The 14,992-nt window shown below is 48.3% G+C and overlaps 1 protein-coding gene across 3 annotated transcripts in view; it reads left to right on the forward strand.

Annotated features, from left to right (window-relative positions):
• The window catches only part of EMP2 (epithelial membrane protein 2), a 37,426-nt gene that overhangs the window by 16,061 nt on the left and 6,373 nt on the right, over positions 1–14,992 (forward strand). Inside the window, exons 1-3 of one of the 3 annotated variants that reach the window (XM_069486935.1) lie at positions 1,327–1,400; positions 10,349–10,514; positions 12,612–12,702. In XM_069486935.1, coding sequence (XP_069343036.1) covers positions 10,437–10,514; positions 12,612–12,702 — 169 coding nt within the window. In that variant the 5' untranslated portion in view covers positions 1,327–1,400; positions 10,349–10,436. Of the gene's footprint in view, positions 1–1,326; positions 1,401–3,096; positions 3,141–10,348; positions 10,515–12,611; positions 12,703–14,992 lie in introns of those variants that run through there. The other 2 variants (XM_069486937.1, XM_069486934.1) reach the window with 2 other exon arrangements.

Below are 14,992 nucleotides of genomic sequence, written 5' to 3' on the forward strand. Positions count from 1 at the left end.
CGAAGCTTCCGATGCTGCCCCCACCGCAGCACAGGGCCTGTCACACCACGTGTGTCTCAGCACACGTGCCAGCACGTCACGTCTATCTATACTCCCTTGTCCTCCACGGAGCCTCCAGCTCCCAGGGCACAGGGAACACGCCTTACTCATCCTCGTGTCACCAGGGCTTGGTACGTGGCGGGTGAGCGATAAGTTCTCACTGGGTGAATGACTCTAAAGAACGGGCAATGGGCTAGTAATCCGATGGCTGCGGTTTGGGCCCTGGCTCTGCCACCTGCACATGGGACGATGTGAACAGACCCCTTAACTTTGAGTTGTCGCCGACAAAGTGCGCGTAGTCCTTGCCTGTCCTTATGACAGGGCTGTGTCCCCACTGACAGGTGTCTGCCGTGCAGGCAGTGGAGGGAAGAGCCTTCAGCCTGGAGGACTCCGGGATGACTTTGTTCTCAGCTTCCCTTGTCTTCAATGTGCTTCATGAGCGTGGCCCAGGATATGGGGCCTGGAGTGATGACGTTGCAATGGCCAGTGGCCAGCGCCTGAAGCCATGTGTGGCCCCAGGACTTTGGTTGGATGCCTGATCAGGCGTTAAAGTAACAGGACTCCAAAAAGGAAGGGAAATTCTGATTTAGGCCAGGCTACATGGTGGTTTCTCTGATGCCAGACTGCCTGGGTTCACATCCCAGCTCCTGCCTTTCCTAACTGTGTGACCTTGGGGAAGTTGCCTAACCTCTCTGCACCTAATTTTCTTTACCTATAAAATGAGGCTAATTATAACACCTATAGTGTAGTGTTTTAGTGAGTAGCGAATACATTACTATGTATAAAAAGCTTAGAACAGTGACCAGCACATACTAGGCGATAAATGTTGGCTATCGTTATTGTTGAAGTTGTGGTTATTATAACATTATTCCAACGGATTGGAAGACCCAGGGCTACACAGACAGAATCATCCTCAGTGACTTCTGCCCTGGAGCACTGCCAAATTCCAATGTCCCGCCTGTTGCCATTTCCGGACAGAGCCGAATGTTGACTTTGTGCCCAGAGCCCCGGCCACAGGGAGCGTGAAGCGGGGCTGCCCGGAATAATTGGCTCCCGCCATCCCCAGGGCATCCTGGATGCCTGGATCTTCCTAGCTGGCGGGTGTCCAGATACCAGGCAGGAGGCTGAGCTGACCTCTGCCTTCTTGAAAACAGAGGCCAAAGCCACTGTCCCTCCCGGAGTCCTGTGGGCAGTGGGAGGAGCCTGGGTCCCCGCCAGCCTGGGGTGGAACCACCAGCGCTCACCAGCACGGCCTTCCCCAGGGGTCAGTGCCAGGGCCTCCTGGCCTTTCGAGCAAGAGCCGTGGGTGGAACCTTCTGTGCTGGGGGACGGCCCCGGATCTGCAGGCGCAAACATCTCAGGTCGGTACTGAAAGTTTCCACACCTCGGGATTGTATTTTGCCTACAATTCCGGGAAAAGGCTCCAACTCGGGCTGAGAGTCGGCACGGTCTAAATTGTAGGAAGAACTCCTGAGGGTGGGAATGGGGCTGGGCGGCCCGGCGGGCATCTTCCCAGCACGTTCTTTCTCCGCGGGAAGCCCGGGGCTCGCTCTCTTGTGCGCTTGCACGTAACGAAGTGTGTGCCAAAGCCCTTTCCTTTTGGCAACAGCAAGCAGGGGACGGGGCTCCCGGGGTGGACACTGGTGTTTTAAGGAAAGAGAGGACAGGAGTGGACCCTTCCGCTGTCCATGGGCAGGTCCCATGGCATTTTGTTCACCCACAAGCCCCTAATGGCGATGTTCCACCATCAAGGGCAAACGCTTCTGGGGGAGGGCGAGCTGGTGTCCAGGATGTTTGTGTGTTTCTGCACACCCAGGCTAGATGTACAACACACACACACACACACACACACACACACAGAGTAAGGGAACACTGGACTGAGGCCTAGCAGAACAGCCGCTCCGTAGGACACAGCAAGATGTCAGTTCTCGGTGTGTTTGTTATCTGAGGTCGGGATGGACATTTCTGTGGGCACCGTCCCTCTTCCTGTCAACCTTTAGAAAGTGAAATGCGCTGAGCCACAAACGTTCCATTCTGTGAGCAGAATTTCCATAGCCGCACCCCCCCAGTGCCACACCCCTTCCTCCTCCCTCTCACTCCTCCTCCTCTGCCCTGCGCTCTGCAGCCCTGAGGCCTGGAGGGTGCCGGATGCCGCTTGAGGAAACCCACGTGCTGCTTCTCCTGCCCCAGTTATGGGTTGTTTTTCCTTTTAGAAAATTTGTTTTTAAAAATCTCAAGTCCTGATATCCTGTATTGTGTATTGTTTTTATGGGTATTTCATAGAATGAGGAGTATCTAGGCTTGCACTCTGAAGACAGTTTACCATGGTACCTACGATGCACCTGAACCAAGATTGGGGTGTCTCGGTAACTTATTGCACTCTGTGAGCCCAACCGAGTTTCTGGATGGAAAGGGGATGCACTTCGATACATTTAGAAAACATCCTGCCATGTCTGAATGATTCCTTTTAGATATCAAGGGAAAACTCTTATTTATAAACCAAACCAGGCCAGGCACGGTGGCTCACGCCTGTAATCCTAGCACTGTGGGAGGCCGAGGCGGGAGGATCACTCATCACTCGAGGTCAGAAGTTTGAGACCAGCCTGAGCAAGAGCGAGACCCCGTCTCTACTAAAAATAGAAAGAAATGATTTGGACAGCCAAAAATATGTAGAAAAAATTAGCCGGGCATGGTTGTGCATGCCTGTAGTCCCAGCTACTCAGGAGGCTGAGGCAGAAGGATCGCTTGAGCCCTGGAGTTTGAGATTGCTGTGAGCTAGGCTGACGCCACGGCACTCTAGCCCGGGCAACAGAGCGAGACTCTGTCTCCAAAAATATATATATATATATAAGCCAAACCAATCTCAAAGTAGATCAATAAAGACAGCAAATGCTTCAGCTTGGCCAGTGAGCTAATAGGATGAAAAATGCAGGAAACCCTGTTTTTTGTGCAAATGAAGACTGAAGCGTAGTTCTTAATGAGGCCCTCTCTCAGTTATATCTCAGGCATATCTCAACTTTAGCCAATGGGCCGGTGTAGAGAGAAGATGCCTTCACAGTCCCTCCTGCCTGGCACAGAGCTCGAGAGAAATGCAGCCAAAGGTAAAAGACACAAAGATGATTTAACGCTGCCTCGTGCCCTCTTGCCTGATTTTAATTAGGCTGCCGTGTGGTTTTCATTAGGCCCTCGGTATATGAGTGGGAAAAAGAGTAGTCAAAAAAATGCCTTGTATTTGGAATTGGAAAACCGGGGATGTGCGTCCTAGCCCTGTGAACTTTGGCAAGTCACAAAGGCTTTGGCCTCAGAGCCTTTGGGAGCCTCGGTTTCTCCTCTGTAAAAGAGGGATAATGATACCTTGTTCTGCCAGCTTCACAAGGTTGACATGAAGACCCAATGCAAGACGCACTCTGTAAACTGCAACTTGACCTTTAATCGTGGTGAGTCTCGTTTTCATGTGGGATGACCCCTCTGGACACTCCTTCCCCACGAATCTGCTTTCCCTCCTACCCGTCTTGGAGTTATGCCGACGCTCAGTGCCCCGACCACTGTCAGGAACGAATTTGCTATCTTCCCTGAAGAATGCCGTGCATGGACTGCTTGTCCTGCTTGTCCTGTGATGGCAGCAGCTGCTGAGGCTGCACATGGCAGAGAGCAGGGGCGGGCGGAGTCGGGAGAGTGACTGGCTGGAGAATGTGCTCAGGCTTGTAACTGAAATCGTGCATTTGCTTTGCTTCGGGGGTTCTAGAACAGCAGATTTGGAACTATAAAAAATTTGATAAGAACTGAAGAAATGTGGAAAATAGGTGGGACCACAGAAAGAAAAGAAGGAAGGAAGAAAGAAAGGCAACTAGAAATTCTAGGGAAAAGAAGAATTTTTCAAGGAAAAACCATAATCATAGTATACTATTTGGCTCTGCAGTGTACAATATTTATGTGGTGATGATGTAAATGACAATTATTGATCTAAGTTTAGACTGTGTTGGGATGATGGGAGGAGGAAGATGGAGGGCAAATGATGGTGAGAGAAACTTTTCCCAAAGCAGAAAGTTCTAATAATAATGATAAATTAGTTGGGAAATAGAAGTGCACGGATATTGTCTATAAATATGGAAAGATGGTGGGAGTAGAAACAGCTGAAATGGTTAAAAGTGATTGTTTCCAGGGAGCAGGACTGGGGAAGGCAAAAAGCTGTAGTTTTTCATCATATGCCTTTTGGTTCTATTATCTCTTAAAAAAAAATCATCACGTGTATTATGTAGATCAAAACATTTTTAAAAGATAAGTTCTGCAAATTGTAGGACTTTGATTTCAAGACAGGAACTACTCATCTCGTGCAGTCTCCAACCTTCAGGTAGGTAAATGCCCAAACCCAGGTGGCCTTTTAGAATGTTCTGCTCAGCTCCTGAAGGAATTGCAAAAGGAAAAACAATGTGGTTTGTTCTGTGCCACTAACATTGTGCTTGAATGTGACAGAGTCTTTTGGGAAATGGTCGTTGAGTCGTGAAAGATTGTTGTGGGCCTTCCCACCGAGATAGAAAGGGCAACTGGAAAAGGGCCAGGAGACCCCATTCTAGTCCTGGCCTTGTTCCTGCTTCGCTGTGAGATGGGAGCAAGTCTTAGCTCTCCCGGGCCTCCATTCCTGCCTCTGGACAATCAGGGCTTTGAGTTTTCCAAGGGCCTTTACAGTTCTAGAATGTAGAACTGTAAAGTGATAGCAAATAGCTGTCAGAGGGGGAGATAAACAATAAACAAGTGAACGAATAAGATGCTTTCAGACTGTGCGAGTTTTCCAAAGAAAATAAACTAGGGGGGTAGGATAGATTATGCCGGAAGGGGGCATGGCCACTTTACGTGGGGGTGGTCAGGGACACTTCTTGGAGGAGGGGAGGTTTGAATTGGGACCTAGACAATGCCAGAGAGCCAAGTGAGTGTGGAACAGGGACTGCTCCAGGGAAGTGTGTTCCAGGGAACTGAGACAAGGCCAGTGCAGCTAAAGCCGCAAAGCACTGAAGCTAGCAGGGACAAGGGGGACAGAGGAGGGAGACAGATCAGCATTCAGTATCACATGTTTTGAAGGGAAAATAGGTTTTGTGAATGGCAAGGATTAATTCCGATGCCACTTTGGGTTTGGTGTGCCAGCCGTCATCCAACGTGCAGCCCAGGGAGTTGTTCCTTAGTGTCACCAGAAAGGGCAGGGTACAGTGTGGGTGTGCGTTGTGGCAAGGGTGCTACACCGCTGGGAAAAGCCCTGGGAGAGCTTAGGCTAGTCTCTAGGTGCCTGAATTATTTCTGGAGGAACTAAGGGATGTTCACAAGTCAAAGAAGGCTTCGCCACCCACTCATCATGCATAAGAGGTGGCCCAGTACTTAAAGTACTCTGAAGACCCTCTGAAGATCAAGGCTGACATGTGTTTGGCAGTAATTTAAATTAAATTTTAAAAACTACAAGTAAAATAACTTTGACTCAGTGCCTCCACCACTAGGAATCTGTCCTTTGGTATATGACATGCAAAGAAATAAGTGCAAGGATGTCATTGACAGTGTAGTGTGGAGCAGCAGCAAGTCTGGAAGTGACATAAATAGCTACCAATAGGGAACTAGTTAAGTAAATTGTGGCACAGCCACACAAGGGAACACCAAGCAGCCATTCCAAGAATGAGGAGGATTCATATGCGCAGGAAAAGAATGATCTTGGAGGGATATTATTAGAAAAGCTAGATTAGAGGATGGGGCTTGGACTTGCGGCCAGAGGAGCTTGCTGGAGCTCCCAGCTACACACACCTGCCCCCCAATATCCCTGGGCCCCTCCAGCCAAAAGAAATTGGGGCTCTGTGGGAGCAGACACACCACTCACTAGCAGAGGGAGGAAGTATGGGGAAGGGCAAAGTGCTGCACTCAGGTCAGGAGTGTTACTGTAGCGTTGCTCCCTCCACACGGAAACGTGAGGAGTGGGGAATAAGTGTTCCTCCCTGACAAATGTCTCTGGAAGTTTACACAGAAAACTGAGAAGAGTGGTTACCTCAAGAAAGGCACTGGGACACTGGCATGAGGGATGGTGGCAGAGAGGGTATAGAGATGCAGGAGTGAAGTGTCACTTTTATTGTCTCTTAAAGATTCTTGGGATTCCTCTACGTATGAATAACTTCCTCCAAAGCCCTCTGGTGAGGTCCCCAGCAGTGTCCTGGGTTCACAAGTCCTATAATTGATTTACCCGTATTTTGTTTTTTACTGGAGATCTGAATTCCAGATGTCATCATGGGAGAGTACTAAGGAGGTGACATTTACTTCTCTGTTCCCTAATTTTCCTGGGTGACCAATGGTTCAAACCAATCTTGAGGCACCTTTGTATGTCCCCAGACTTCTCTCTTACACTGGACCTCACTTGATGTCTTATAAAAACTGACCCCTTTCTGTGCAGGAGCCTATTCCTGACATCAGAACCTCCGACTGAAAACATTCCCAGGGCTTAAAGCAGTGCCTCCCAGACATCAGGCATTTGAGAACCACCCCCAGGATGTTTGCTATCACAAGACCACCTGGCCTTTTTCCTTACGTAACATTTTTTTCTTAAATGACTCATGTTTACAACTTAATAAATTTGTTTTAAAAGGATATTTTAAATCATATTATAAATAGTATTACTTCCTATTAAAAGAAATAAACTTAACTATAATAAACCCAAAAAAAGTTATTAAATTCTAGCTACAAACTATGGCCTAACCAAAGATCTGCTTTTTCTTTTTGTGAAAAAGAAATTGGCAAGTATTAGAGACAGACTAGCTCCAAACTGAGTTGTTTTTTTTTTTCTTGGTGGATTTAGAAGGATTGGAATGAGGACTTCCTGTCTGTGTGAGTCAGTGTTAATGCTCTAGCAAAGCACCATCCAAAATCATCCCTTAGAACATTTGAATTCCACACTTTGGAGAAGAATGGGTTAAAGCCTTTTTTTTTTCCTTTTCTAGAAAGTTTCAGTTATGTGTCCCTATGCATTTGCGTCATCTGAGCACGACAATATATGAAGCCATTATCACCCCGGAGTTTGTGGCCCCGATGAAGCTGGCATTCTGGCATTCCAGCTGATATTATAGTAACATGGCATTCAGCATAGTACACAAAGCCTTTTTTCCCCGAGGTCAGAAATGCATCTATTTGAGAGGGGCAAAAAAACAAAAAAAGAAATGCATCTATTTGGAGGCAGCATATGATGGCTGCTAAGAATGACGCAGAACTAAACAAAGGGGAATTTGTCCTTTTTCACAGAATTGGAAGAATCTCTGAACTGGTTCATTGGGTTCTTCTAAGTGGTGATGCACAGAATTGCAGCTGGGACCTCCCAGACTGAGTTCTGTAGCCACACAGCTCCTGGATCATTGTCCCGAGGAGGGGCCCCTTTGTGAACCCACAGACACGGATCAGTCCCATGGGGGAATAACGGGATGAGAATGAGCAAATCAGAGAGCAGAGCTGGCAGAGAAAGGGTGGTGAGTTTGTGCAGTGCCTGTCCACTAGATGAGGTGGGCGAGTCGGTACCAAAAAAAGTCTATATTAAATGATCCTATTTCAGAAATATCAGTGGATGCTCAAACTATCGGGGTGAAAGTTTCATGAGAGATAGGATCTTTACATTGTTTCAAAATGCCCCCCCACAAATGCTACAACGTGGAGGAACCTTGGAAACATTATGCTAAGTGAAAGCAGACAGACACAAAAGGCTACATATTGTATGATTCCATTTGTATTAAATATTTAGAATAGACACATCCTTAGAGGCAGAAAGCATATTAGTTGTTGCCAGGGGCTAGGGGGAGGGGAGAATGGGAAGTGACTGCTTAATGGGTACAGAGTAGCCTGCTGGGGTGATGGAATGTTCTAGAACTAGGTAGCGGTGATGGATTGTGAATGTAATAAGTGTCACTAATGGTAAATCTTATGTGAATTTTACCACCACAAAAACATCACCCCCTGCAAATTATTTTTTAATTAGAAAGGGGAAATGCGCAGTGAAAGACGCCAGCAGGCCGTAACCACGTGATCAAAGTCAGCATCACCAGACTGTGCCTCCTGGTGGGGTACACTGCGGACACATGGCTTATGTCGCATTCTTGCCAGAAAACATAACCTGAGTCAAATCAGGAGGAAACATCAAACACAAACTAGAGGGACATTCTATAAAATAAATAGTCAATACTCAAATGCTATCCATGTCACGAGAAACGAAGAAAGGCTGAGGACCCGTTCTGTATGGAAAGAGACTAAAGGGACATGACACAATGCGATGCGTCATCTTGGATTGGATCATGAGGCAGGAAAAAAGAAAGCTATATGGGCCATTATGGGATAATTGGAGAAATTTGAAAATGGACGGTCAATGTGATAATAATATCGTATCATGTTAAATGTCTTCGTTGTGATTATACTGTGGTTATGTAAGAAAATGTCTTTGTTTTTTAGAAATTCACACTAAAATATTTAGACATAAAGAGGTATGAGTTAGGCAACTTACTCTCAGGTAGTTCAGAGAATGTGTGTGTGTGGGGGGGGTGTACACACAGGTGCACATATCAATCCATTTAAAACTGGGGCCTCTCCGGTGGGGTTGGGGGGCAAGGGCAATATATGTAACCTAAACTTTTGTACCCCCACAATATGCTGAAATAAGAATTAAAATAAATAAATAAATAAATAAAAAACTGGGGCTAAAATTTCATCCTAATGAAGACAAGGTCTGATTTGAACTGTACTGTAAAAAGTGAAACTAAAAAATAATTTTATTTTCTACAAAATTTTAGTAATAATATCTGGTTGCAGTTATTGGAATGAACCAAGTATTCATTTGGTTGTACCCTGCCAACCAGATTGATATGACAGCTTCACTTGGCATTTCAGTTTCATCAACCAAGATCATGGTCATGGTTGTAAAAAATGTTCAAAGGTTTCCTCAGTTTTCCCAGGTGTGACTTTTAATCCTTTGATATTCAAATAATTCTTTTGAATGCTTTTTGTTTTCTTCTTTTATTACCTCATCCACATTCATTTTTTCCTTGTTTATTTTGAACTCGTCCAGCTCAGACAACTCATGTGTTAATGCCTTGGGTGCCTTTTGAACAGTCTTCCGGGGTGTCACTTTCGTCAACTTGGTACAGTTCTAGTTCTTTTGCAAGATTTCCAATTTCACTTTGCAGTCGCTTCCTGTTCAAACTGTCCTACAAGAGTAAAAATTTACTCTGAAATCTCAGTGGTTTAACATCGAAAGGCTTATTTCTCAAACATAATATCTATCCAAGGTGTGAAGCTTCAAGGTATTGTGGCTGCACCATGCCCAGCTACTTCCTCAGGGGGAGGAATCCTGGAGAACTCACACCTGCTCTCCCAAGCTTCTGCTGGAAATGGATGTGCTGTGAGATTCTGCCCCATTGGTCAGAATTAGTCACAAGGGCTCAACCTGTCTGCAAGGGCATCTGGGAAATGTAGTCCTCTTGTGTGATCGGAGAGAGGAAAATGAAATGGCGACTGTCTGCCACCCATTGGATTTGTATTTTGGGATCTGATGTTGTTCAAATGGGGATAGATATTGAGAGGAGGGGTTAATTTTATACATGGTCAGATCATTGGGAAATATTTTTGTATTGAGATCACTTTTGCTTAGTTATGAAGCAGGGACTCTGATGGTGAACCCTTGGATGAGGAGTTTCTGGGGTGTGGGATCAGGAACATGTCAGCACACACACAGCTACTCCTTCCTGAGTGGGTGCTCACGGTGTGCTTCAAAGGCACAATTCTTCTCTGAATTAGAGATTTTAATGGGTCCTCACCCCTCCTCCTCTGCAAGGAATATTTGGCATTTGGATCTGACAACAAACAGCTCTTCACGCCAGACTTTTTGTGCAGTAAAGTCTCCAGGTGAAGAAAGATGAGAAGAGCTGTTTTCTATTTTCTAAGACCCCCCCCCCTTAAAATTTGATTTTTAAAATTTTTTTTTACAGACAAGTACTCTCTCTGTCACCCAGGCTGGAGTGTAATGGCATGATCATAGCTCACTATAACTTTGAACTCCTGGGCTCAAGTGTCCTCCCACCTTGGCCCCTCCAGTAGCTGGGACTACAGGCGTGCACCACCACACCCGGCTAGTTTTTTTTATATTTTTTGTAGAGATGGGGTCTCTCTATGTTGCCCAGGCTGGTCTCAAACTCCGGGCCTCAAGTGATCCTCCCACCTCGGCCTCCCAACGTGTTGTGATTACAGCGTGAGCCCCTGTGCCCAGCCTAACATTTGCATATTTTTATTTTTAATTTTGTTTTGTCGTTGACAGATTTGAATCTCTCTCACACACTCTTGAGAGACATCCCTCTCTGGACTTTACACGGGACTTCTAGCCTCGCCCCGCCCACCCCGTGACAATGTTGGTGCTTCTGGCTTTCATCATCCTCTTCCACATCACCTCCGCCGCCCTGCTGTTCGTCGCCACCATCGACAATGTAAGTGCCCCTCCTGCCGGACGTCGCGGAGGCTCTGCGTCCTAGAGTCGGTAGAAGCAGGGTGAGGACTCTGCCAAGGTGCTCGTGATTTGGGGTTGTCCCATCTTCTGAACCCAGGACTGAGGACGCTGGGCCTAAATATGGGGCTTCTGGAGTGTCCTGTGTGCAGGTTTGGATGGCAGGTCCTGGAGGGCAGGGACCTCTGTCCTCTCGGATTCCCCCAGAGCCGGGCTCTAGGGAGCTCCCCAGAGATGTTGTGTGGATTCAGCTGTCCTCTAGACCAGCGCGCTCAGCCTCGCCACCCTTGTCATTTTGGGCTGGACAGTCCTTCCTGTGCACTGTCGGAGGGTTAGCAGCATCCCTGTCCCTTATCCTCTAGATGCTTGTAGCACCTGCCCCTCCAGTCATGACAACCAAAAATGTCTTCAGACATTGCCAAAGGCCCCGGGGGCAGCAAAATCGCCCTCTGCTGAGGGCCGCTGCCCTAGGTCCCCAGGGTGACCTGCTCCAGATGACCTCTGCCCTCCACCCCAATACCTCCTTACCAGCTATGATCCCTTGTTGGGAGCCCACCTGGCCATGCCCTCCCCAGCGGAGCTCATGCTTGGAACTTTCCAGACTCTACACGTGGCTCTTTTCTTTAGTATCCAGCCTGCGTCCATATGGCAGGAAGGTATTTGATAAATAACCCTTTGGCATAGATTAATATCCCTCCAGGCAGGAAATGAAGCTTTTTAACAGAGCTGCTCTATAGCCCATGTGCTGATCCAAAGACCTGGCTTCCGTCCTGATAATTTCAGACTGCAGAGAGATTGAAGGGGCAGCATTGCTCAGAAAGTCAAAAAGTGCACCGTATGAGTGGCCACCAACTCTGCTACACACAGGACTCCTTTTGACTAATCATAATAACAATAGTAACACAAACGGTAACACCTGTCACATAGTGAGCCATTACTATGGCCAGGGCCTGTGTAAACCCTTTTATGCATGTCATCTCCTGTAATCCTCACTCCAGCTGGACCAGGCAGGGACTTTCCTTGCACTGGTTCACACACGAGGGCAGTTTGGGCACTTGGTGGAGTTTACACTGCAGGAAGTGGCGGAGCCAGGATTTGAACCATCCCAGAGGCTCCCAGTCCTGGATCCAGCCAGGGGAGATGAGCGCAGTGATTGCATTTGAGTTCTGGAGGGTCTTGCGGAGCTGCTGTGAGTGGCCTGGGCAGAGATCACATTGATGCTGGGGGTTGGACCCCACCATCCAAAGGGCCCACTGTCTGTGAAATAGATGGTATTGAATGTTCTTTTAGAATCTTCTTTTTCCATTTCTTGCATCCGGTCCTTTGGGATCCTGAAAAGGTCCCAGACTTAGTGAGAGGGACAGACATTCGGGGCAGAAAATGAATGCACCGTAGCACCCAAGAGTCCTCTCGGGCACCCCCGGGGTGTTCGTGTTATTGTGGCACTTACTGAGAAGATGCAGGTGGACTTTTCTGCCCACCAGTCTGATGGTGTTCATTGTGCGTTTGGAGTTGTCCTTGGCATTGTCGCTGGGCATGTACTGGGAGCTAAGTGAGGGCTTGTTGACTGGGTGGCTGGGGTGGGAGGTCCAGTCTTGGGGTGGGTGGAAAGTAGAGGGAGGAGCATCTTGGGTGGTGCGGGCGGGAAGCAGCCACAGCAGCACAGAGGGAAATGAACGCATTTGTGCTGCAGGCGGGAAAGTCCTGTCTGGTCAGTTGCGTCCATCCCGACATTCCCCCCTAGACTTCACCGTTTCCTAACTCCGCTCTCACGTCGCCCCGTAGTTCTGGGGGACTTGACGACCATCTACTCTAATTACCAGCAGCCCAGCCTCGTCTCTTTCCCACACCCAGCGCCAGGGCATCGCCAGGAGCTGGTTAGAAATGCAGACTCCCAGGCCCCACCAGCCCTCCCGAGCCAGAATCTGCACGTGCACCTGACCCCGGTGACCCGCACGCAGGCTGCAGCGCCAGCCGCGCGGGAGCCCGATGCTTCCCTGCGCCCCACACCTCGTTAGCCGTCAGGGTTGACATCGCTGACGGACAAACAGCCTTTCTCTGTCTCCGCTTCCTGTCACAGGCCTGGTGGGTAGGAGACGAGTTTTTTGCAGATGTCTGGAGAGTGTGCCTCAACAACACGAACTGCACAGAAGTCAGTGACAGCTTTGAAGGTGAGTGTGGGGGAGGAAGCCACCGGGGAAGCCCCGAGTGAGAAGGGAAGAGCGAGGGGTGAGTTCCTCGGGGTCCCTGACGCCTCACCCTCCCCTCTGCTCGCAGGGCGGGCCTGGGGGGCAGAGGACCACACGGGCTGCAGACGGCAGAGGGGACCCGCTCCGGCTGAGTTGGGCTCCGTCCCTTCTCCTCTGTCCCTTGGCAAAGCAGGGTTTCCCTTCTCAGCTTCCCACAGCTCCAGCCGTCACGCGGGATTTTCCCTCCCGCCGTTTTTATCCAAGCCCTGCGTCTGAGCAGCTCAGCGGTTGCCACTCACCTCCGGTCACATGTCCCCCCTGCAGTCGGGACCCCGAGCGCCGGCTTCTGCCCCGTCGGAGCTGCGTGACAGCGCCTTGGGCTGGTCTCTCTCCACGTCCTCAGTTGTAAAATGGAGCCAGTCACCATGTCCCCGCCATGCCCGCCTCTTTATATGAGCTGAAATATAGGAAGGGGCTTTGAACTACAGAAAATCCCACTTAGAAACAGACCAACCACTGTCTTTCATCGTGGAATGAATGGGTCTGTTTCCCTCACGGAACTGACGGGAGAGACACTTTGGGGTCCCAGTTGCCCGATGACACACAGGGTGCCCAGTTAAATTGGATGTTTTAGATAAACAACAGACACTTTTTTAGTATGAATATGTCCCAAATATCACATGGGATATACGTATGCTAAAAACTGTTTGTGGTTTATCCGATATTCAAAAACATCCTGTTTTTGTGTTTGTTTGCCAAAGATGACCGCTCTATTTGGGGAGCAAGGGACCCTCCTCACTGGGTCCCAGAGTCTCACCATGCACCTAATAACAACATTCGTAACAAAGGCAGCAAAAATTCCAACAGAAGGCACCATTTGCGGAAGGTGAGGTGCGGGTCTCAGTCCTTTACATATGTGATCTCCTAGCCCTGTCAGGCAGGGACCATAGGCCCCATTTGAAGATGGGGAAACTGAGGCACGGAACAGTTAAGTTACCCAGCAAGCAAATGATGGAGCCAGGATTCCAATCTCGATGTGACCAACTCCAAAGCCTGCACTCTTAAGCACAGGACACGGTCACCCCTCCATCTGTTTATCTGTCACGCTAACCCCTGGCCCTGGGAATTGCCATTCTTCTCATGCTCTGCAAACGCCAGCTGTGGCTGGTGTGTGTGGCCGGCTGGGAGGGCTCGCTGTGCACCGTGGCCGTGTTTCCAGGCCTCTGTCTGTGTTCCACGTCCTCCGTGTGGGATTATTTACTTGTTATTTTCTTTAAAACAGGGGTTGCTGAACTACCGGCCAAATTCAGCCCAGCGCCTGTTTTTGTTTGGCCCTTGAGCCGAGAACAGTTTTTGCATTTTTAAAGAGTAGTTTAAAAACACAAAAACCCCAAACCAAAACAAAATTAAAATAAAAAAAAGGACATTTGACATGAGACCATACTGTCCACAAAGCCTAAAATATTTACTGTCTGGCCCTTTAGTGAACTTTTTCATTTGCTGACCCCTACTTTTTAAAACAGCTCACCTTTTCCTTACATAAATCTATTTTAAAGGTAACTCTGCATCCTCACCATAAATGATAAACTAGTACCTCTTGCTTTTAGAAAATACTCGCTTGAAAACCAAATGGTGTTATTAAAGTCTGGGCAGACACACTTGCTTCCTAAAGGCTGTGAGCCTGTTTGGGGCTCTTTCCATGTTAATAAACAAAACAACCGAAAGCCAAATATTAGTGGGTGTTTTAAAAGTACTAAATCCCCAAGTGGAGAACTCCTCCTTGAGGTCCTTAGAAGAATTTAAACAAAGCAAAGTGACCAGCCTCCCGTTAAGTGAGGTTTTGTCTCTTCCTGCCCTCACTGGGTCCCACATGCCCTCATCTCAGGGGCCCTTTCTGCACCCGCCTCCCAACGTGGAGAAGCCCCGTCTAAAGACACGTGTCCAACTTTTCCCCCCAAAGCCGTGTTTTCTACGTTTGCCGTCATATGAGCCGCCTGTTGCTAAACATACAGATTTCTGGTGCCTACCTCAGGATGGCGGCGGAGAATTTCTGGAGGAGAGGGGTGGAAGGAGCCCAGGAATCTGTATTTGTAACAAGCATCCTGATGATTCCTGAAATTGGGCAAATTTGGGAAGTACCACTCTGAGCTGGTGGGTCACAACTTTGGCCCCACATTGGAATTCCCTTAGTGTCTTTGCAAACCCCATGCCTGCTCTCAATGCCCAGCATTCTGACTTATTTCATCTTGCTATAGCCTGATGGGACTCTTTT

This window comes from Eulemur rufifrons, chromosome 14, assembly GCF_041146395.1.
Source record: "Eulemur rufifrons isolate Redbay chromosome 14, OSU_ERuf_1, whole genome shotgun sequence".
NCBI lineage: Eukaryota > Metazoa > Chordata > Mammalia > Primates > Lemuridae > Eulemur > Eulemur rufifrons.